This window comes from Cavenderia fasciculata, assembly GCF_000203815.1.
Source record: "Cavenderia fasciculata unplaced genomic scaffold Scf_ET2XIPL01COFD4-5, whole genome shotgun sequence".
Lineage (NCBI taxonomy): Eukaryota > Evosea > Eumycetozoa > Acytosteliales > Cavenderiaceae > Cavenderia > Cavenderia fasciculata.
The window spans coordinates 447,795-468,790 of record NW_004457695.1 but is presented as its reverse complement, the minus strand read 5'-3'; the positions used below and the strand labels follow the sequence as shown (position 1 = coordinate 468,790).

General features: G+C 33.9%; 7 protein-coding genes across 7 annotated transcripts; 5 read left to right on the top strand and 2 right to left on the bottom strand.

The window, feature by feature from the left end:
- Positions 1-651: 651 nt before the first annotated feature.
- Positions 652-2,166, top strand: cprD (cysteine protease 4; the record flags this gene model as incomplete). The annotated part of the gene is made up of 3 exons (XM_004355205.1): positions 652-1,082; positions 1,163-2,035; positions 2,106-2,166. The coding sequence occupies 3 exons, from the start codon at positions 652-654 to the stop codon at positions 2,164-2,166; spliced, it is 1,365 nt and encodes a 454-aa protein (XP_004355257.1).
- A 170-nt stretch (positions 2,167-2,336) lies between these two features.
- On the top strand, positions 2,337-5,121 carry DFA_07760 (uncharacterized protein; the record flags this gene model as incomplete). Its single annotated transcript, XM_004355204.1, has 2 exons — positions 2,337-2,349; positions 2,780-5,121. The coding sequence occupies 2 exons, from the start codon at positions 2,337-2,339 to the stop codon at positions 5,119-5,121; spliced, it is 2,355 nt and encodes a 784-aa protein (XP_004355256.1).
- A 250-nt stretch (positions 5,122-5,371) lies between these two features.
- Positions 5,372-5,715, top strand: DFA_07759 (uncharacterized protein; the record flags this gene model as incomplete). Its single annotated transcript, XM_004355203.1, has 2 exons — positions 5,372-5,470; positions 5,548-5,715. The coding sequence occupies 2 exons, from the start codon at positions 5,372-5,374 to the stop codon at positions 5,713-5,715; spliced, it is 267 nt and encodes an 88-aa protein (XP_004355255.1).
- Positions 5,716-6,029: 314 nt separating this feature from the next.
- On the top strand, positions 6,030-14,955 carry DFA_07758 (uncharacterized protein; the record flags this gene model as incomplete). Its single annotated transcript, XM_004355202.1, has 11 exons — positions 6,030-8,514; positions 8,678-9,306; positions 9,395-9,643; positions 9,709-10,550; positions 10,782-11,001; positions 11,065-11,136; positions 11,450-11,472; positions 11,522-12,287; positions 12,361-12,609; positions 12,691-14,037; positions 14,128-14,955. The coding sequence occupies 11 exons, from the start codon at positions 6,030-6,032 to the stop codon at positions 14,953-14,955; spliced, it is 7,710 nt and encodes a 2,569-aa protein (XP_004355254.1).
- A 143-nt stretch (positions 14,956-15,098) lies between these two features.
- DFA_07757 (uncharacterized protein) lies at positions 15,099-15,518 on the bottom strand (the record flags this gene model as incomplete). Its single annotated transcript, XM_004355201.1, has 1 exon — positions 15,099-15,518. One exon carries the CDS (start codon positions 15,516-15,518, stop codon positions 15,099-15,101), a length of 420 nt encoding a protein of 139 aa, XP_004355253.1.
- Positions 15,519-16,577: 1,059 nt separating this feature from the next.
- DFA_07756 (uncharacterized protein) lies at positions 16,578-17,876 on the top strand (the record flags this gene model as incomplete). The annotated part of the gene is made up of 1 exon (XM_004355200.1): positions 16,578-17,876. The coding sequence occupies one exon, from the start codon at positions 16,578-16,580 to the stop codon at positions 17,874-17,876; it is 1,299 nt and encodes a 432-aa protein (XP_004355252.1).
- Positions 17,877-17,969: 93 nt separating this feature from the next.
- DFA_07755 (pirin family protein) lies at positions 17,970-20,394 on the bottom strand (the record flags this gene model as incomplete). The annotated part of the gene is made up of 6 exons (XM_004355199.1): positions 17,970-18,042; positions 18,114-18,304; positions 18,381-19,013; positions 19,099-19,250; positions 19,480-20,122; positions 20,203-20,394. The coding sequence occupies 6 exons, from the start codon at positions 20,392-20,394 to the stop codon at positions 17,970-17,972; spliced, it is 1,884 nt and encodes a 627-aa protein (XP_004355251.1).
- Between the last annotated feature and the right edge of the window lie 602 nt (positions 20,395-20,996).

Sequence of the window (20,996 nt, the reverse complement as noted above, 5' to 3'; positions counted from 1 at the left end):
ATTCTCTCTTTTCAAGTATACTATAGTTGTGTATCTTTACTTTATTTACTTTATTTGAATTTTTTTTTTTTTTTTTTTTTTTTTATAGTATCACATGATCGGTCTCATTGTCATCGCAAGTTCACAGCAGCTGACCTAATCAGAAGATATGATTATTGATGTATGTTTGCTTTCATTCATTCATTTTTAGTTTGATCAATTCAATTTCCGAATCGATGGATGTTTGATTGAAAAGTAAATGGAATGATTAATCTTTTCCGATGAAACTAAACAACCACTTCCCTTTTACGTATCATGATACTTGTTCAGTTGAACTTTCAGAGTAGAAGGGGAGGGGGGATGTACCATCAATTTCATTCAAGAAAGATATCGGTTTGAAGATTCTTCTTTTTCGTTCTTTTTGCTACTTATTTTTTAAACAGCCCCCCCTTTGTTACGAGTTTGCCTCTGCATTCAAGTTCCTGGGTTTTTTTTTACGAAACTTCTTTTACAGTTTCCTTGGGATTTTTCGATTTTTCGAATTTTTTTTAAACAATGCATTTGTTTGTTCGTTGGCAGGTTTCTGTGGTCTATAAAACTAGTCACCTGATCATTCTTTCAATTCATTCCTATATACATTTATTTATTTATCTATATACTTTTCTCTAAACCATGAGATTTGCTACCATTATCCTTGTAGTGTTGATGCTCGCCATCGCCTCTGCCTCTTCATTCTCTGAGCAACAATACAGAGATTCATTCACTTCCTGGATGCAAAAGCAAGGTCGTGTCTACTCTTCCCACGAATTTGGTGCCCGTTACAATGTTTTCAAGAAGAACATGGACTATGTCCAAGAATGGAACTCCAAGGGATCTGAAACCGTCCTCGGTCTCAACGTCTTTGCTGATATCTCCAACGAAGAGTACCAACGTATCTACCTCGGTACCAAGGTTGATGGAACTGCCCGTCTCGCCGCCGCTGCCTCTACCACCATGGACCGTATCTACGAAGTCCAAGCCGCCACTGTCGATTGGAGACAACAAGGTGCCGTCACTGCCATCAAGAATCAAGGTCAATGTGGTTCATGTTGGTCTTTCTCTACGTAAGAATTTTTAAAACAAAACAAATAATATTTATTTATTACAATCAATTAACTTTTTATTTTTCTATTTTGTTTTTTAGTACTGGTTCAACTGAAGGAGCTCATTTCCTCAGTACCAAGAACCTCGTTTCACTTTCCGAACAAAACCTTATTGATTGTTCAACTGCAGAGGGTAATCAAGGATGTAATGGAGGCCTCATGACCCAAGCCTTTACCTACATTATCAAGAATGGCGGTATCGATACTGAAGCCTCATACCCATACAAGGCTGTCCAAGGTAAGAAGTGTCTCTACAACACTGCCAACAAGGCTGCCACCATCTCCAAGTACACCGAAGTCACCTCTGGTTCTGAAGCTGCTCTTGCCACTGCTGCCAACGCTGCTCCAATCTCTGTTGCCATCGATGCTTCCCACAACTCTTTCCAACTCTACTCTTCAGGTATCTACTATGAACCAGCCTGTTCATCCACCTCTCTTGATCACGGTGTCCTCGTCGTAGGTTACGGAACTGGTGCCGTCTCTGGCTCTGCCTCCACCTCTTCCACTGGTCCATCCACCTCTTCCTCTGGCAAGTCCTCATCCTCATCTGGCAAGTCTTCCTCTTCATCATCTGGCAAGTCTTCCTCCTCCACCACTGCCTCTACCTCTGGTTCCCAATCCGGTTCTCAATCTGGTTCCCAATCAGGTTCCCAATCTGGTTCCCAAACCGGTTCACAATCTGGTTCCCAAACCGGTACCTCTGCCACTGGTTCCCAATCTGCTTCCGCCTCTGCCTCTGCTACCGGCTCTGCCTCTGCCTCTGCTACTGGTTCCGGCTCTGGTTCTGGTTCTGGTTCCGGTTCCGGATCTGGTTCTGGCTCTGGTTTGGCTCAAGCCAACTCTAGCACTGGTGACTATTGGATCGTCAAGAACTCTTGGGGCACAACCTGGGGCTATTCAGGCTACATTTTCATGTAATCAATCCTATTCCTATCATTTAATTTCTTTCCTATTCACTAATTCCCCTTTTTTCATATTATTTAGGTCAAGAAACAGAAACAACAACTGTGGTATTGCCACCATGGCCTCTTTCCCATCCGTCTAAACATTTTGATGATGGACATTTAGTATTTGTTTGTGAACCTCGTTTTCCAAATCATAATAAATTTATATTGTATAGTAGTGTTACTATAACAACCTCTTTTGTAAACATATTCAAAACACTTGCATGGAAAAAAGAAATTAAATGATTGAAATAGGCTTGATTACATGAAAATGGCAAGCGGCGGTAATTGGTAAACTTACAACAGTGGCCACCCAAAGACATGAAGTTCTCCTTCTCCACCTCCACCAAATAATAATTAATTTAATTCAATAACAAATCCAGCACACAAACAGCAACAAAAACAGATAAATTAGTGTCCAGGCCAATTGCCTTTCAGTCTGCTGGGGTGAGAAAAAGTTGGGTGTTGAGTCTACCCCAATCACTTCCAGCATACTCTTTCACCAACACAAGTACTTGATTGATTTCAAGATATATGTCGAATGGTAATCGCTGTCTGGATGTAAGGTTGCGGGTATTGCTATACACAGCTAACCTCATATTTATCCTTGTCAAACTTGGCGCCAAAAGTTTTATTTTTATTTTTATTTTCCTGATCAGATTTGTTGTCTTTTTACTTTTTCTTTTTACTTTTTTTTTTTCTTTCATTATAAAGTTTGTTATTTGTTGAAAATGAATAGATTAATTAATAATAAAGTAATTAGAACAATAATATTCGAAAAAGTTAAAGAGATTCATAGTAGTATACTACTCTACAAGAATACAAAGTCGGGAAGAGAGATTGAAGAGACACAATCGATAAGAGTGTACCTTGAATACAAATACAATGATACTAAAAAGATCAATGAAATGTATGATAGTGTCAAGCATATAATGGGTACAAATCAATACAACATTCTACACTATGCACTCAATTATAACAATATGGAGTTTGCAAGACGTGTCTATACCTATTTGATGGATCATACTAGTGGTCCAATCGCAAGAAATCAAAGTATACATAGCATTGATTTAGATACTATTGAAAAGTTGGATATAATCGTAAATCTATGTCCAAGATTTTCAACAGACATTAATCTACTAGTAATCATTCAAATTGCATTAAAATCAGCTTGGCTACAAAATAACACTGATTTTGCTACGAGTATAATCAAACATCATGTTTGTAATCTTGGACCATCCGAGTTGAATGATGGTCCAAATGGTGTAAAAGTAGTATTTAAAGAATCACGTGGATTTCAACCAAATCAATCAACATCTTTAGAATTGGTAAAATTATTTAAAGAGACTAATGGGTTGGTTGGATCTTGGAAGAGTACATTAAAAAAAGCAACCATCTTGAATAGAATAGATATTGTTGAATATTTATTACCAACTATTCCATTGGACCAACAATTATACCTAATTGATGATGCCAAAACTTTGGAAATGATTCATACTATTTTGGTTTGTAAACCAAATGAATCGATTTATCTTGCACTGGTAAATATTTGTTCGATCGGTAATATTGAAATGTACCAATATTTATCAAGTCGGTTCATATCTGTTGGGGATAGTCCTCCATCACCAGACCTGACTATTCTTGGTATAGCGTTGATTAATGGACATATGGAAATGGCACAATATATTCTTGACAATGTTTCATGCCCATACCCAAATTTCTTTGTTGTAGATGATCTACACATTGATTTGATCAGCATTGGTACAATCAATTTACTTTTAAATCATCCAAATGTTACATTTAGATTTACAACTTTATATTGTCGTGCTGTCCAGAATGGATTATTAAATATTGTGCAATATTTGGATTCAAAAATGACTCTGACAATCGAGGATTCTCAATTCTCGGATTATCCTCAATTCCATCACATCGACTTTGGCAATGCTCTATCAATAGCAATGACAAGACAAGATCTTGAAATGGTTCAATTCATCTTGTCCAATCATTCAGATCATACTGGATATCAATGTAAATTATTATTTACGCAATCACCAGAATCTCCAAAAGAGATTATAGAGGCTATTGCATCTAGCTCTATTTTATTCCTTTCATCAAGACAAATATTTCATATGACTCTATATACTTTGGTTGATCTAAAATACTATTCAACTATAAAGATTCTAATAGAGTATAATAGAATTGAAAAGGTAATAGATTCAGTGATTGAAAAGATTTGTCTAGATGATAATCTAGAAATCATTAAAGTATTTGCCAATTTTAAAAATAGTCAATCAAAAACATTATCAACTCGTTCAATTGAAAATTTAATTTCAAAAGGTCATTTAAATGTATTGGAATATTTTAAAGATCAAGTATGTAAATTTTCAAACGCAGTAAAATTTGCTTGTCAATTTGGAAATGTAAAGGTATTGGAATGGTTAATGGAAAATGCTAAACTGTCAAATCAAAATAACCAATATTTCCAAACAAACCTTACACCAACCAAATTACATGTATTTTTAAAAACAAATTCAACCAATAATTCTCCAGACCTATTCAAAGGTAAATTGGTTAGATCAGCATTTGAAAAGAATCAATTGGCAATGATCCAACATCTTTATCAACAATATGGAGAAACATTAAATTGTAATTTAAAAAGTAATTCATTCTCTGGATTCGTTTATAAACACATAACATCAAAAACACTTGGTTATTTAATTGAAAATAATTTAATCATTGGTACAGTTGAAAATTGTATTGGTATTTTGGAAAGAACAACAAGTATTAAATATTTGGAATTGGTCATTCAATTTTTTAATCTTTATTATGATAAAGTTAATAATCTGGAATTTAATATTCAATTTGAATTCCTAGGTGAATCAATCTGTTCACATGAAAATGATTTGGTTATAATGGCATTTGATTTTTTTAATCAAATCAATCAATTCCAATTCCCAAATAATATTGAAAGATTAAAACAATTTCAAAATCAATCAATTCAAAATGGTAATATTCCTCTTTTAAAATATTTAAATCAAATTTTAAAAGATAAATAAAAGTATATTTAAACTTGATTAAATGATTTTAAATTGAATCTTGTTAAATTAAACTAATTCTTTGTAACTAGTGTTGGGATCAATTCCTTTTAGAATGTAATATATTTCCTAAGACTCTGTAAATGGGTCAACCCAATATGAAAGGAACCGCTTGTATAATACTAATTATTATTATTATTTCCTAATTGATTCTAAAAAAATAATTAATAATCTTTCAATTTATCGTATTGAGGATGTTTAATCAAAGGTAATGTCCTATAATCCAAAAGTACAAGGTTGGTCAATTAGTTCATTCACTTTGAATGTTGTCGTCGTTGGTGGATTTACCCATTCCTCTGATTCTATCATTGTAGTTTAATTGTCAGTATAAATTATATCATAAACTTTTAAAATAGTAGTAGTAATAGATAAACTTACTTTTGGTAGTTTGACGGTCAAAGTAACTTTGAACAATCACTCTATGATCTGTTAAGTATCAGTTTAACCCAATCATTTGTAATGATTAAAGGAGTAACGGTTTCAGGAACCTCTCGACAGATAGAACATTCACTATCACCTCTCTTTGACTTAAAAGTTGAATTGATGGGTGGTTAAGAACATCCATTCGTAGAATGACATGATGAAGCTAAAGATATCTTGCTGCAGTTCGTAGTCATGTGATAATACTCATCGGAACTAACTGATATCAATATTCATATTATTATTACTATTATAACTACATATTAGCAAAGTTGAAGAGATAGAGAGAGGTTAAAAAAAAGTTCAACGAAATACTTTCTTGGTTGTGTCTTGGTTTCTATTTTTATTATTAGTGTGTGAGTTAGAGTTTGATGATGAAGATGAGTGAGTACTTACTCTTGTGTTAGTCATACAAGTTGTAATAATAGTAATAATAATAATAAATAATAATGCAAGATATTAGTAATAGTAATAATAATAACTTTGAAAAAGATAGAATATTTAAATTTATAATAAATAATAAGATATTAAGAAGATTAATAATCAATCATGTAGATGAGATATCAAAGTTTACAAGTGGACACTTGAGTATAAAGACTGGGTTAGAGATTACATCTTCACAGTCGATGATGTGGTATCACAAGTATGGTTATGAAAGAAACAAGATTATTGGCATGTACGATAGTGTCAAGCAGGTGCTGGGTGCAAATCAGTGGCCGATACTTCAGATGGCACTGAGGTTTGACAATATGGAGTTGGCAAGACACGTCTACAAGTATTTGATGGAGCATACACACGGACCGATCATTCACTCGCTCAATGAGACGGTGGCTATTCGAAACCTAGACACGATTGAAAAGGTAGAGATGGTGATCAATGTAGAGGCAAGATCACACCAACGCACGTTACTCTCCATACCACGACCATTCCAGTCAAAGGCAATGTTCTCACGTGACTGCAAGACGATACTGTACACTTCGATTGTCAACTATTCGATCATGTCTGCGTGGCGTCACAACAACATAGAGTTGGCACGATGGGTGGTCAATCGTCTGCGTGGCTATATCGAGAAATACAAGATTGTTTTGGCCGTAGAGACTGACAGTTTAAAGGAGAATACGTTGCTTGAAATGGTTCAGTTTATTTATGAATCGGGTATCAGGAGAACGTGGAATGACATATTGCGCAAGGCAACGGTTCTAGGTCGCGTCGATGTCCTTGAATACCTCTTACCACGTGTTCCAACACACCATCTCTACCTCATCGATTATGCAGCCGGTGAAGGTAACCTCGATATGATACACACCATCCTCAGACTACGTCCAACCGAAACGATTCTAAACGCATTTGCAAAGGCGTGTATGGGTGGCAGTGTCCCCATCTTTCGTTTCCTAGTCGAGAGATTCCCCAATGCAGCCGTTGGCAACATGATTCTCAACCAGTCTCTCATCGCAGGGCACATCGATATGGCTAATTATATCCTCGACCACGTTCCATGTCCTCCAACCAAACCAACCAAATATTTTGTCGTCAATTCAATGCATGATGACCTGCTGACAATCGATCTACTCGATACTCTGCTGGGCAATAAAAAGGTTGATTGTCAATTCTCGACAGTCTATTCGGCGGCGGTTCGTAAAGGGTTGACGGCGGTCGTCTCGCATTTAGATGTTTCAATGCACAATTTTGACAAGGTCAATTTTGACAATGCACTGCAACACGCGACACGAGCCAATGATTTGGCCATGGTACAGTCGATTTTGGTGCATCACGGGGACTACCCCAAATACACTAATCTTGCTCTGGCAGTCCAACCAGAATGTTCATCCGAGATTGTTCGCGCCATTGCATCGAGTGATATCATGTTTAACAAAACATCGCATTCAATCAGTCCGTCAGACCTACGTACTCTATCAGAGAACCAGTACTACAACACCATCAAGATTCTACACGAGTATGGTCGTGTCAAAAAATTCTCTGAACTCACGTTTGAACAAAGTTGTACGTCAAATAGTATAGAGATTGTACAGTTACTACACACTATACCAGGTATCCGCGCCTCGTATAGGACATGGGACAATACAGTCTCGCGCGGTCATATTCGAGTGATGGACTTTTTACTCGAGAATCGTACCGAGGGTTGTTACAATGCAGTCGTGTTGGCATGTGAATCTGGTCGCATTGAAATGGTCGAATGGCTCATGACCAATGCCAAAAAACTCATTGCCATCACCCAACCTGGAAACAGCAAGTTGGTAGCATCTTTGGAACGCCAAGAAATCACTCTCTCCCAACTAGACTATTTCCTAAGAACAAGACCAAAAAGTTTAATGGATCCTGTCAATTTTAATAGACTAGCTGAAATTGAGTCAGCCGATGGATCACCAATTCCACAATACCAACCAGAAAAATATCAAGGTGAATTGATCAAGGCAGCGTTAAGATGTAACAATAGCAATGCATTCGAGATGGTGAAATATTTACACGAAAAACATGGTCAACAGATATTAAAGACCGATACAAGTGGTATTATAACAAACAAGGGTACGACGTTGGAGACTATAAAATACTTGGTAGATAATAATATGTTGGTGCCAGACTTTGACTTGAATCGCAATACGATTGAACGTGTGGTTCGTATGAGCAACTCGGCCGATCTAATACGTTATCTACTTGGTATATTTCATCGTATTCCACCAATGGTCACAGTCAAGGGAAAGGCACTAAACAACATGAGCATCACCAATGCCATCAACACGGCCATCAATTCAAATCGTTGGGAGATTGCTCAAATGTCAATCCAATTCTTTGATGCAAGACATTATTTCACCGCCGACAATCTTAGAATATTTTATCACAATAGTATTAAATTGGGTAATCTTCCTCTTATTCTATACCTTTCTAAAAAACAACAAACTCATTCAAAAAATAATTGTAATTTAATGTAAACATGTAAAATAAATAATATATTTATAAAATATTAAAAATATTAAAAATAATAAATCTGTTGATGAAAGTTTTCTCTACTTCTTTTGCATCAAAAAGAAACATGCACATTCAAAGTTGAACAAATTTATTTCAATGTATACATTTATAGATATATTTAAAATATTTACACTCAGACGCAAGATTTGTAATTATATCAATGATATATCTACTGCTGAACAACAAAGAGAAAAAGAAAAGATATATATAAAAGGAAGAGATATAATCAAACTATGGGATATTCGAATGTTGTCAAAGTATGCATTACCATGGCACTTTGTTAAACATTATCTACCCAATGATTGTAAAGAGATCAACGAGTATATTAGATATCAAGCAATCAACAAGTATGCAGCCCATCCAAATGCAACTGTTGACACATTACAACATCTTATTGAATGGTCACCTGATGTCTATTTTGTTGGTGATTATCTAGACAAGACTGCAATCAATGGAAAGATAGATATATTAAAGATGATTCATCAAAGATATCCAAATACAATATTGCATACAAGTAAATCAGTTGAAATTGCTGCTTGGAATAGTCATTTGTCAGTCATTCAATTGCTACATTCAATCGATAATCAAGGAATCCCTATATTTACAACACATGTTATGGATAATGCAGCTAAAGTAGGTAACCTGTCTATCATTCAATGGTTACATCAAAATAGAAGTGAAGGTTGCTCAGAGAAAGGAATCGATTGGGCATCTGAAAATGGACACTTTGAATGTGTAAAGGTATGTACGAGCTATCTGAATCATCATTTAAATTTATTATACAATATGAATAGTTAATACCTATATAATTATTCCTCTTCTATTTTAGTATCTAGTAGAAAATACAAATCAAGAAGGAACAGAGGATGCAATGGATATGGCTGCATCCAATGGGCATTATGATATTGTTTGTTATTTACATCAACAAGGTTACATGTGTACAACCAATGCGATGGATGGCGCAGCAAAAAATGGTCATTTAATTGTACTCAAATTTCTTCAAGAGAATAGAAATGAAGGTTATTCTTTTAATGCACATTATCTTGCTTCTAAAAATGGTCATTTGAGTTGTGTAATGGTATGTAAATTTGAGAGAAATGAGAAATTTAAAACAGTAAACTAAAAACATACCTTACCATTTAGTATTTAGATCATCATGGTGGAGAAGATTATTTTTCATTTCAAGTTGCATGTGAAAATGGCCATATATTAGTGGTAGAATATTTACATAGGAATAAATATCGAAAGTGGTCATTCCGTACTCTCAAACAGGCAACCAAGAATGGTCATCTATCAACAGTCCAATATTTAGTTCTATACAACAAAAAAAATGAATTTAATGAATCTCTGATAGATATTGCCGCGGAATTTGGACATTTAAAGGTGATCGAGTTTCTTCATACACACGAAATATTTAAATGTTCAACCAAAGCTATGGATAAAGCAGCAGCTGGTGGTCATTTAGATGTATTACAATTCCTTTATTTCAATCGAACTGAAGGATACTCTAATGAAATTGCTGAATTAGCAGCTATCAATGGTCATTTAGATGTATTAATTTGGATACACAACACTCTAGTGAACAACAATGAACTTCATTTATTTACACAAAGAGTAATGGATTTAGGAGTCAGAAGTAATAATATCAATGTTGTAAAATGGTTACACAAAAATCAAACACACTATTCTTTTTCTAGAGATATAATAGATGATGCATGTACAATGGGACAATTAGATATTGTACAATATCTTTTTGAAAATACTACTATAGGATGTAGCGGTAATGCAATCATACAAGCAACTAAAAATGGTCATTTGGAAATCGTTCAATATCTCTTGACCAATCAAGCAATCCAAAATTTGGATGCATTTCTATATACTCTTTTGTTCAAAGCTTCATTGGACCATCCAATGATATCTCTATATCTATACAATTATAATAACAATAACAACAAAAACTTTCCAAACTCAAATCTAGATATTGGGTATTTAATGAAAAAAATGGCATCACTTGGATACTTGGAAATTCTTCAATCACTCCTCTCAAAGCATAAAATAATCACACAAATAGGAGGAGTGGATGGGTTCGATCATTTCTTTGTATTTGCATTCCTCTATCACTCCTGTCACGATCAAATCAAACCACATTTTGGGCAAATACAGAAGATGATTAATAGGTCGGTCACCTATCTATCAAATATGGATTTTTTGTATAGGATGGGGTTTAAAGCAGATAGATTAACCCTAGATCATCTACAAGATTTCTCAATCTCTTGTTATATGTTGGAAAGGAGTGGTGCTGGTTGTGACTATAGTGCCATTCAAAATATCTATCTAGGACATCCAACAATGTTGTCCTATTTGTATAACAAGGGAGTTGATATATCAAAATTTCTCATAGATGCTGTAAAATATGGTCATTTAACAATAATTAAAGTATGTACATATATAGTAGTGATGATCTTTGGGATTGCATTCATTTATTTTATTTTATTTTAGTTTCTTGTTGAAAAATACCCAGATTTGAAAAAAGAGGAATCTGCAATCGAACATGCTTGTTCCAAGAGTCATGTCACTTGTCTGATATACCTTTACAAACAAAATTTCCCGTGTTCAATCAAGATAAGGCTCGAAAAAAATATACCACAACAAATGGATGTTTTTGTTTTGAACACTGTGTCGATCAGTAGCGCTCATACAAGACGTCTTGTGAATGTCTTTGAATTTCTAATGGCTGCTCATTCAGATCCTATCCCTGAGAGTGAAGAATTTTAAAATGATAAATATCCCAAAACCATAATATATCCACACCCATTTCTGTACAGAAAATCTTTTATTCTAGATTAATTCCAAAAAAAATATTAGATATTTTTTTGTTTTGAAGGAAAATAATATAAAGAGCCTTGAGTCTATAATTATAATAATTATATATATTATTGTTATTTGTTATTGTTAGGGTGATGGATAATTTAGAGTCATATGAAGATGCTATCAATAATACAAATAATAATAATAATACAACAACAACAACAACAACTGTAACAACAAATGTCAATAGATTTATAGATGTATTTAGGAGTTCAATACTTCGAGATCAGATATTTAAATCGATTACATTACTTTCACAATACCAAGAATATATTAAAGATGTTTATGAAAGAGACCAGAAACTTAAACATAAAAGGTATATAAAAGGAAGAGATATAATCAAACTATGGGATATTGGAATGTTGTCAAAGTATGCATTACCATGGCACTTTGTTAAACATTATCTACCCAATGATTGTAAAGAGATCAACCGGTATATTAGATATCAAGCAATCAATGAATATGCAGCTCATCCAAATGCAACTGTTGATACATTACAACATCTCATTGAATGGTCACCAGATGTCTATTTTGTTGGTGATTATATCGATGGGACTGCAGTCAATGGAAAGATCGACATTTTAACAATGCTTCATCAAAGATACCCAAATACAATCATTCATACAAACAAATCAGTTGAAGGTGCTGCGACCAAAGGTCATATGTCAGTCATTCAATTCCTACATTCAATCGATAATCAAGGAATCCCTATATTTACAACTGAAGTAATGGATAATGCTGCTGAAGCAGGTCACCTTGCTCTAGTTCAATGGTTACATCAAAATAGAAGTGAAGGTTCAACAGAGAGAGCAATCAATCTATCATCTAAAGGTGGACATTTTGAATGTGTAAAGGTATGTACAATCAAATCATCGAATAGTATAGAATTATTTATGTTACTAACAATTCTCTTTTTAATATATATAGTTTCTTGTAGAGAATACAAAAGAAAAGGGAACTGAAGAGGCAATGAACCTAGCTTGTTTTGATGGACACTATGAAGTTATTAAATATTTACATCAACACGATTATTTGTGTACAACCAATGCAATGGATTGGGCTGCTCTTGGAGGTCACTACTATGTCATTAAATTCCTACACGAGAATCGTACTGAAGGGTGTACCCAAAAGGCCATCAACCTTGCCGCCAAATTTGGTTATTTAGATTGTATAAAGGTATGTCAATTCAAATGGTTATTAATAATAATAATAATAATATACTTATAATTTATTTATTTTTATTTTATTTTATTTTAGTATTTAACAATGAATAGAAGTGAAGGATGTACAACTGATGCTATGAATATGGCCGCTAAAAAGGGACATTTATCAGTGGTTGAATATTTACATTTTAATAGAACTGAAGGATGCACACAACAAGCGATGGATAATGCATCTCGAAAAGGTCATTTATCAGTGGTAGAGTTTTTACATCGTAATAGAACTGAAGGGTGTAGTGAAGATGCGATGAATGGTGCCGCTGCCAACGGCCATTTACAAGTTGTAGAATTTTTAAAGGAAAATAGAAGTGAATGGTGTACAAAGGCATCAAAAGATGGTGCAGCCAAAAATGGACATTTAAATATACTACAATACCTTGTTGCACATATGGGTCATACTCATTCGGCCAAAATTGCCAATTTGGCAGCTGCTTTTGGCCATTTGGATGTATTGATTTGGATACACACCCATTTAGAACCAATTAGTAGTCACCGATTATTTGGTAAACGGACGATGGATAAAGCTGCGGTTAACGGCCATATATCAGTTGTACAATGGTTACATCGTAATAGGACAGAGGGGTGTACCAAAGAAGCAATTGATGGTGCATCTCTTTACGGCCATATATCAGTGGTAGAGTTTTTACATTTCAACCGTAGTGAGGGATGTACAGCAACTGCTTTTACTCGTGCCGCTTCCAATAACCATTTATCAGTAGTCCAATTCCTTCAAACTCACAAACCTGAAAAATACTCAAAAAGTGTTATGGATCAGGCAACTATTGGCGGGCACGCCCAAGTATCACAATATTTACTTGAACATGGATCGGCTGATCGATTCACATCAGAATCAATCTACTATAGTGCAACACATGGTCAACTACAACAACTTGAAAAATTAATTCTTGCATCCCCCAATCAACAAGCCAGTTGTGTAAAAGGGATGCTTTTGTATTTTGCATCGGTAAAGGGACGATACTTTACTATGGCCTATTTGCATAGTCTCCCTGCATCAATGTTTACCGAGCCGGACGATCTGTCACTCTTGGGAGGTGCATTTAATCAAGCTGGTTCATATTGTCGTCTCTCTACCTTGGACTTTTTATTAAAGAATGGTTATGTAAATAATACAATTCCTAGTCCATACTGTTACCAGTCTCTCTCTATTGCATATTATTTAAAACAACAAAATAGAGTTGGATCAGCAGCTGCTGAATCAGCAGAAAATGATCATGATGGTGGTGGCCATGACGGTTCAATCATTGATTATTGTGCATCAAATGGACATTTAACATCAATGTCTTATCTTTTAACAACTGGTGAAACTTTTACATCAAGAGCTTCAATCTGGGCTGCTAGAGCTGGTTTCCTTTCAGTTTTAAAAGTAATTTTTAAGAAAAAAAAAAAAAAGAATAGAATATTTTATTTATTTATTTATACTTTTTCTTTTATTTTTTTTATTTGTTATTTATAGTTTTTAAAAAGAAATGGTAAATTGGGATTAGAAGAATCAATGGATGGTGCATGTTCATATGACCATTTATCATGTATGATATTCCTTGATCAAAATTGTGAAAAGGATCAACCTAGTGGAGGATGTACAGAATTGGGTATTAATGAAGCAGCATCAATTGGTAGTTTATCAGCTTTAAAATGGATCTATCATAATAGACCCGATGAATTAATATTAAATAGAAATGGAGAGGCAATTAAAAATGCAGCATATTTTGGTCAACTTTCTATTCTTCAATTCTTATTGACTGTACATCAAGAAAGACAGATATTATATGTTCATGGTAATAGCACTCCTATTGATCAAGCATCAAAACGAGGACATTTGACTCTGGTACAATATCTTCATAGTCAGAATCAACCAGCCACCATCAATGCCATAAACGATGCTGCCAATGAAGGTGAGCTTACCATCCTTCAATTCCTAACTGCCAATAGAACTGAAGGTGCTAGTACACATGCATTGGACAGAGCATCGGAAAGTGGTCGTCTCTCTATTGTCCGTTTCCTCATTGAAAATCGATCAGAAAGATGTACAAATTGGGGAAAAAGAAAAGCATTGGAAAAGGATCATACTGAAATCTATGATATCTTAAATGTTATCATTCCAGTAGATATTGATTACAGTGATGAAACTTCAAGTGAAGAAAGTTATCATGGTAATTATTCAATTGATAATATTTCAGAAGAAGTGGAAGATGATGAAGATGATGAAGAAATAACAAATGGTGAATACCCTAACCAAAGTGAAGAAGAAGATGAAGAAGATGAAGAAGAGTATGAAGAATAAATAATAATTTTGGTTTAAAACAAATTTAAAAAAAAGGAGATGGTTTATTTACAATGGATAGATTTGGATAGTTGGATAGGGATATACGTTATTTACAATTGTTTTTTTTTTTAAAAAACAACTTATTTATATTTGATTAAATCTTATGGTTCTTGTTCCAAAGATTTTCTTCTTTCTTGTTTGACTCTTGCAGCTACTTCCTTTGATCTTGATACTTTGGCAGCAGCTTTATCCCTTTTTTCAGCCAGAGTCTTTTCACGATTCTTTTCTTTTATTTCCATTTGTTTCTTGTATTCCTCTTTCTTTTCTTCCAACTCTTCACGTTGTTTGATGATACTCTTTTCATTGACTTGTCGTGATCTTTGAACATCCTTGGCACCACGTCCACTACGTTCCTTTAGAAATTGTTCATGTAGGTCACTTGCTCTTTCAAATTGAGTGAGTAGGTCTTCCTGAGAGATACCAGGTAGAGGTGAGAATAGATGAACCTTGTCAGGTGGCAATGGTGATTTAATTGGTGATTTAAAATCAACTTCAAATACATGATCTACTGTTGCTTCCATTCCTTTATCAATTTAAATAATTAAATATTTTATTTGATATTAAATGATTATTTATTTATCTTTTTAATTGTTTGATTGTATGGTAGGTATCTATAATGATGATGATTGTAAATTTCAAATTTTTATTATTGAACGTCCCAAGAAAGGTAAAAATGAATGAATTGATTAAAATAATATAATTGTGTGAATGATGTGCTAGAGTAGTGAGCTACTGACCAAACCAAACCACTAACCCTCACACTAACTAACCATGATAATAAAAAAAAAAATATATAAATACTTTTTTTTTTTTTTTTACCCTTTTGTTTGGAACCTCCCTCTATCTCGAATCAATTGATTGATTGATTGATTAATTGATTTTTTAATCAAAATTAACCATCAAACAATAAAAAATAAATTATCCCATGAGATAAGATAATAAATGAATAATAGTTGGTTTTACAATTTATATAATTTCGGGATCTATAGTTTAGATTGAATTGTAGTGGTTGTTGTGTTGTGGTTGTTGAGACAGTTCAGTCACTTGAAATGATTTTATCGTATATCTTTACATCGGCATAAATAAATAAAATTGAATTGATCAAATACGATTCAATTTCCATCCACCTCTTCTTGTCTTGACACAATCTATCTCTACTCTCTGTCATGTTTGTTTGCAAAAAAGTAGCTACTATCTATCGATAGGATTCTATTGTTTGGTTTTATGAGGGGGTGGGTGTGTGAGTGGTTAAGCATTAATCGAGAGAGGAACACCAAATTGAATAGTTTGTGTTTCAATTTGACAGACAAACTAGTTTTTAAGGAGTAGTGCGTTCGTTATATGAGTAGAAGTAATAAAAAAAGAAGAAAAAGAAATACTAAACACATAAATATATTCTAGGATAGATAAAAAGAAAATAGAAATAGAAAATTATAAATATAATTCAAAAATATACTTAGCTCAAAATTGTGTTTTGCTATAGTTTAGTTTAGTCAAGCTTGACTGAAATATATATATATCTTCTTTACTTGTCGACTCTACTACTTTGTATTGATATATATATATATAAAAAGTCAAAAATGGATGATACAAATACAAATGATGATAGTAGTAGTAGTATGATTACAAATACATCATCTTCAAAGAAACTACCAAATCATATAATCAAACTTATATTACAAGAATGTTTAAAGAATATTAGGCAACCTCAACAATTACAACAACAACAACAACAACAACAACAACAACAACAACAACAACAATTGCAATTACAACAACAATTATATAGTAATAGTAATAATATAACTACGATTGTTACGACGACGACCAATCGTAATTGTAATGAGAATGGAGAGTCGTCAGTGACGACTACTACGACGACTACGACAACATTGGGTACACCCAAGTTTTACAGGCTCATTAGCAAGTTGTTTGATGGGATTGTGCGCGAACTGTATCCACTCTACATCATGCCATGCAATGTATATAGACACGCACACCAAGAGTCGTTGACAATGGACCAGATCCGCGACTATAGCAACACCTATGCCAATATTGTGTATCTGTCGATTAGGTGTTGCAACAAGGTGGAGATTGGCGACGTTGTGGCATACCTACGCAACCACGCTACCGTACAACACACTCTACGTCATCTCGACGTTGGATACAATAATTTGAACGCACGTGACCCTTCCATGTCACTCATATCCACCGCCTTGGAGGTATGTGCTCGACTATGTGTATTGGAACTCGACACGAATGGTTTGGATACATCTGATGTGTTAAAGTTTACAAGTCGGCTGCGCGAGCACCGTGCACTGCAGTGTCTGTTTATTGGCGGAAACGCCATCTGCTGCCACGGACTCGATAATCTAATTGCCAACACACCCGCCCCTCTCAAGCTGCTCTGGCTCAACTGCACCAACCCTCTCAATATTGACTTGTCTCCGTTGGCTGGTCAATTGACCAACTTGTCACTCGCCTTTAACCAGCTACTCCACGCTGGCGCTCAAATGATTGGCCGCCAGATTTTTACGGCGGGTGTCACTGCGCTACGCTGTCTCGACCTCACACACTGCACCATCCAAGACGACGGCCTGCTCGAGCTCGGCAACGCCATTGCCAAGAGCGGGTCGGCCACCCTACGCTACCTCTGTCTCGACTTTAACGCCATCACCAACGATGGAGGCGACAACTTTTGTCGTATCGTCCATCCAGTCTACCAACAATCCAATCGCCACCTTCATATCAGTCACTCTTTAAATCGTTGGGTATTGATTAGTCCGCAATACCAACCATTCATCACCGACTCCTTTTATGAACCAAATGCTTTTCTTCAAAACAAATCTTTATTATTTGATAATCTTTATCAAATCTAAAAAAATCTAAAATCAAACAAATGATGATTTTTGTAAATAATAATTAATAATAATAATATATACATTGTCCATCTTTTTTAAATCCCACCCTTTTTATTCATTGAATAAAGTATTATCTTTATATTTTTTAATAAATTCTTTTAATTCTTCAGATGTACCTATTGATCTAAAAAGAAATAAATAAATAAGTATACTTTAATATTTATATTTATATATATTAATATTTAATATATTTACATTGTTTGAAAATTTGGATGTGATTGATTTAATAATTGAGAGAGTACTTTGTTTGGACCAATTTCAATAAAATAACCTTTCTCCTTTTCATTCTCCCATTTGTCAATACAATATTGTATACTTGATACCCAATCTACTGTACTAACCATTTGTTTTGATAATATTGGTTTAATACTATCTTGTCCTTTGTACTATATTAAAAAAGAAATAAATATTTAGTAAACAATACAGATATGTATAAATTGTATCTTTTTCTTGTTTCTTTACAGGTTTAGCAGTAACATTTGAAATGACAGGTATAATAGGTTGATTAAAATGAATTTTGTTTAGATAATTTGAATTATATTCTTGAGAACAATCTTTCATTAGAGGTGAATGAAAGGCGGCAGATACTTCTAATCTAATTGCCTTGTTGAACCATTTGTTCTTTTTACCAACATCAATTAATTTGGTGACACCCGATTCATTTCCACTGATCACCAACTGTGATGGTGAATTTATATTTGATACCGATACAATGTCTTGTCCAGAGGATTGATCAAACATCTCTTGCGCAGTACTTTTGATCGATTGGTAACTACCATTGGTCAACATATTAGCCTTTGACAATAGAGCTGCCATCTTTCCATCTTTACTTTGTTTCATCATCGATCCTCTATTACGAACCAATTGAATTGCATCATTAAACTCTAATGATTTTGATGCCATCAATGCTGTATATTCTCCTAATGAATGTCCCAACATAAAATCAACTTTAAACAAAGTAGAGGAAGTAGAGGATGAAGAAGAAGGAGGAGGAGGAGTGACAAAATTTGGTATTTCCTTTTCAAGTACTTGTAGTATAGCATTACTATGTAATAATACTGCTGGTTGTGTTACTTCAGTTTGTTTTAATTCTTGCTTCAGAATCAAAAAAAAAGTTCAGTTAATAACTATATTCATTCAACCGTTCAATCATTCATTCATTCCATTCAATCAATCATACCATCTCTGAATTCCACATTACATTTGATAGATTAAATGATAATAATCTATCAGCCTCTTTAAACAAAGGCATGAGATAAGGATAGTCTTGAACTAGATCCTTTGTCATTCCAACAACTTGACTTCCTTGTCCAGGGAATAATAATGCAAGACCTAAACATTAAACATAATAATAATTGTCAATATCAATGATCAATATTTGTATTTACATTTATACTTACGTTTCATGATTATATATCTATTTGTTTGTTTGTTTCAAAAAAAAAAAATGAACTCAAGAAAAAAAACATTTTGTTTATAGTTTAGTTTTTAAAAAAAAATAGTTATATATTATACATTTATTTATTATTTTTGAATGATATGTTTCTTCTTTAAAATCTACCAGAATGATAATCATCAAAAGCTTGATTAATTTCTTCATTTGTAGTCATAACAAATGGTCCATATCTACAAACTTTTTCATTGATTGGAGCAGCTGCTATTAGAATGAATCTGGCACCTTTGTCACCTGCTGTTACATCGATATGAGTTTGACCAGCGTTACCGTCGAGTACGGCAGCATGAGATGTGTTGACTTGTTTTTGGTTATCCTTTGGACCAAATGATGCATCGCCTTGGAATACATAGGCAAATGAACTGTGTCCAACTGGAATCTCTTCACTAAAAGTGGCACCGGCAGCCAACTCGACATCGAGATAGAGTGGATTGGTAATAATACCACTGACTGGACCTTCTTGACCATGATATTTACCTGCGAGTACTTTGACAGTTACACCTTGTTCTTTTAAAACTGGTACATCACTTGGAGGAATATCTTGGTAACGTGGCTCCATCATCTTTAGTTTTGATGGTAGATTAACCCATAATTGGAAACCATGCATTAACCCATTCTCTTGTTTAGGCATCTCTGAGTGAATGATACCTCTTCCTGCAGTCATCCATTGAATTGACCCAGGTGTCAATAATCCTTTATTACCTTTATGGTCTTGATGTTCCATTACTCCTGCCAACATATATGTTACTGTCTAAAATTAAATAGAAAAGGTATATTAGAATCATTATTATATTTATTTAGATTTATTTAGATTTATTTAGATTTACATACTTCAAAACCACGATGTGGATGACTTGGAAAACCTTCGATATAATCATCAGCCTTATCACTCTTGAATTCATCGAGTAAGAGGAATGGGTCAAGGTCTAGGATTGGACCACCAATCACTCTCTTTAACTTTACTCCTGCACCATCACTAGTGTCTCTTCCCTTTGCTATTTTTGATACTATTCTTGATGACATGTTGTTATAATATTATTCTTGTTGTTGCTTTGTTTAAAATATAAAAGTACAATATATATATACTGCTTCTTTGTTATTATTTATCTCTTTCTTTTCTTTTATTAATTGAATGAATGAATAACTATAGTCTGTTTAAAGACTATTTATACATTGGGGTATACATTCTCGTGTTAATTTGAAAACGACCAGAGCTACGTCCGGATCACTATGTCTCTCTTCTCATTCACCACCAGAACACCCGCTCACTCAAAGTGTTCCGGAATGTCCAAAAAAACAAAAAATCGAAAAAAATATCTTTTGGCGGGAATTCCATTTCAAAAAATTGATTATTTTACTTATTTATTCTTTTTTCGATTACTTATATAGAATATTTAGATTCCTAACCATACATCACTATATCCATTCAAAGTTCTATTTGTTCTTCTTCCTGGATAATATCCAACACATATTTTATTGTTTGATTGAAGAGTGCTAGAATTACTCGAATTTGAATAAGATGATGTATTATTTTCGATTTGTCCAAGTTTTGGAGACATGGAAAGTTGTGTAATGGATTCTAAATAATCATAAAAAATATATTTATAAATATGTATATTTGGGTT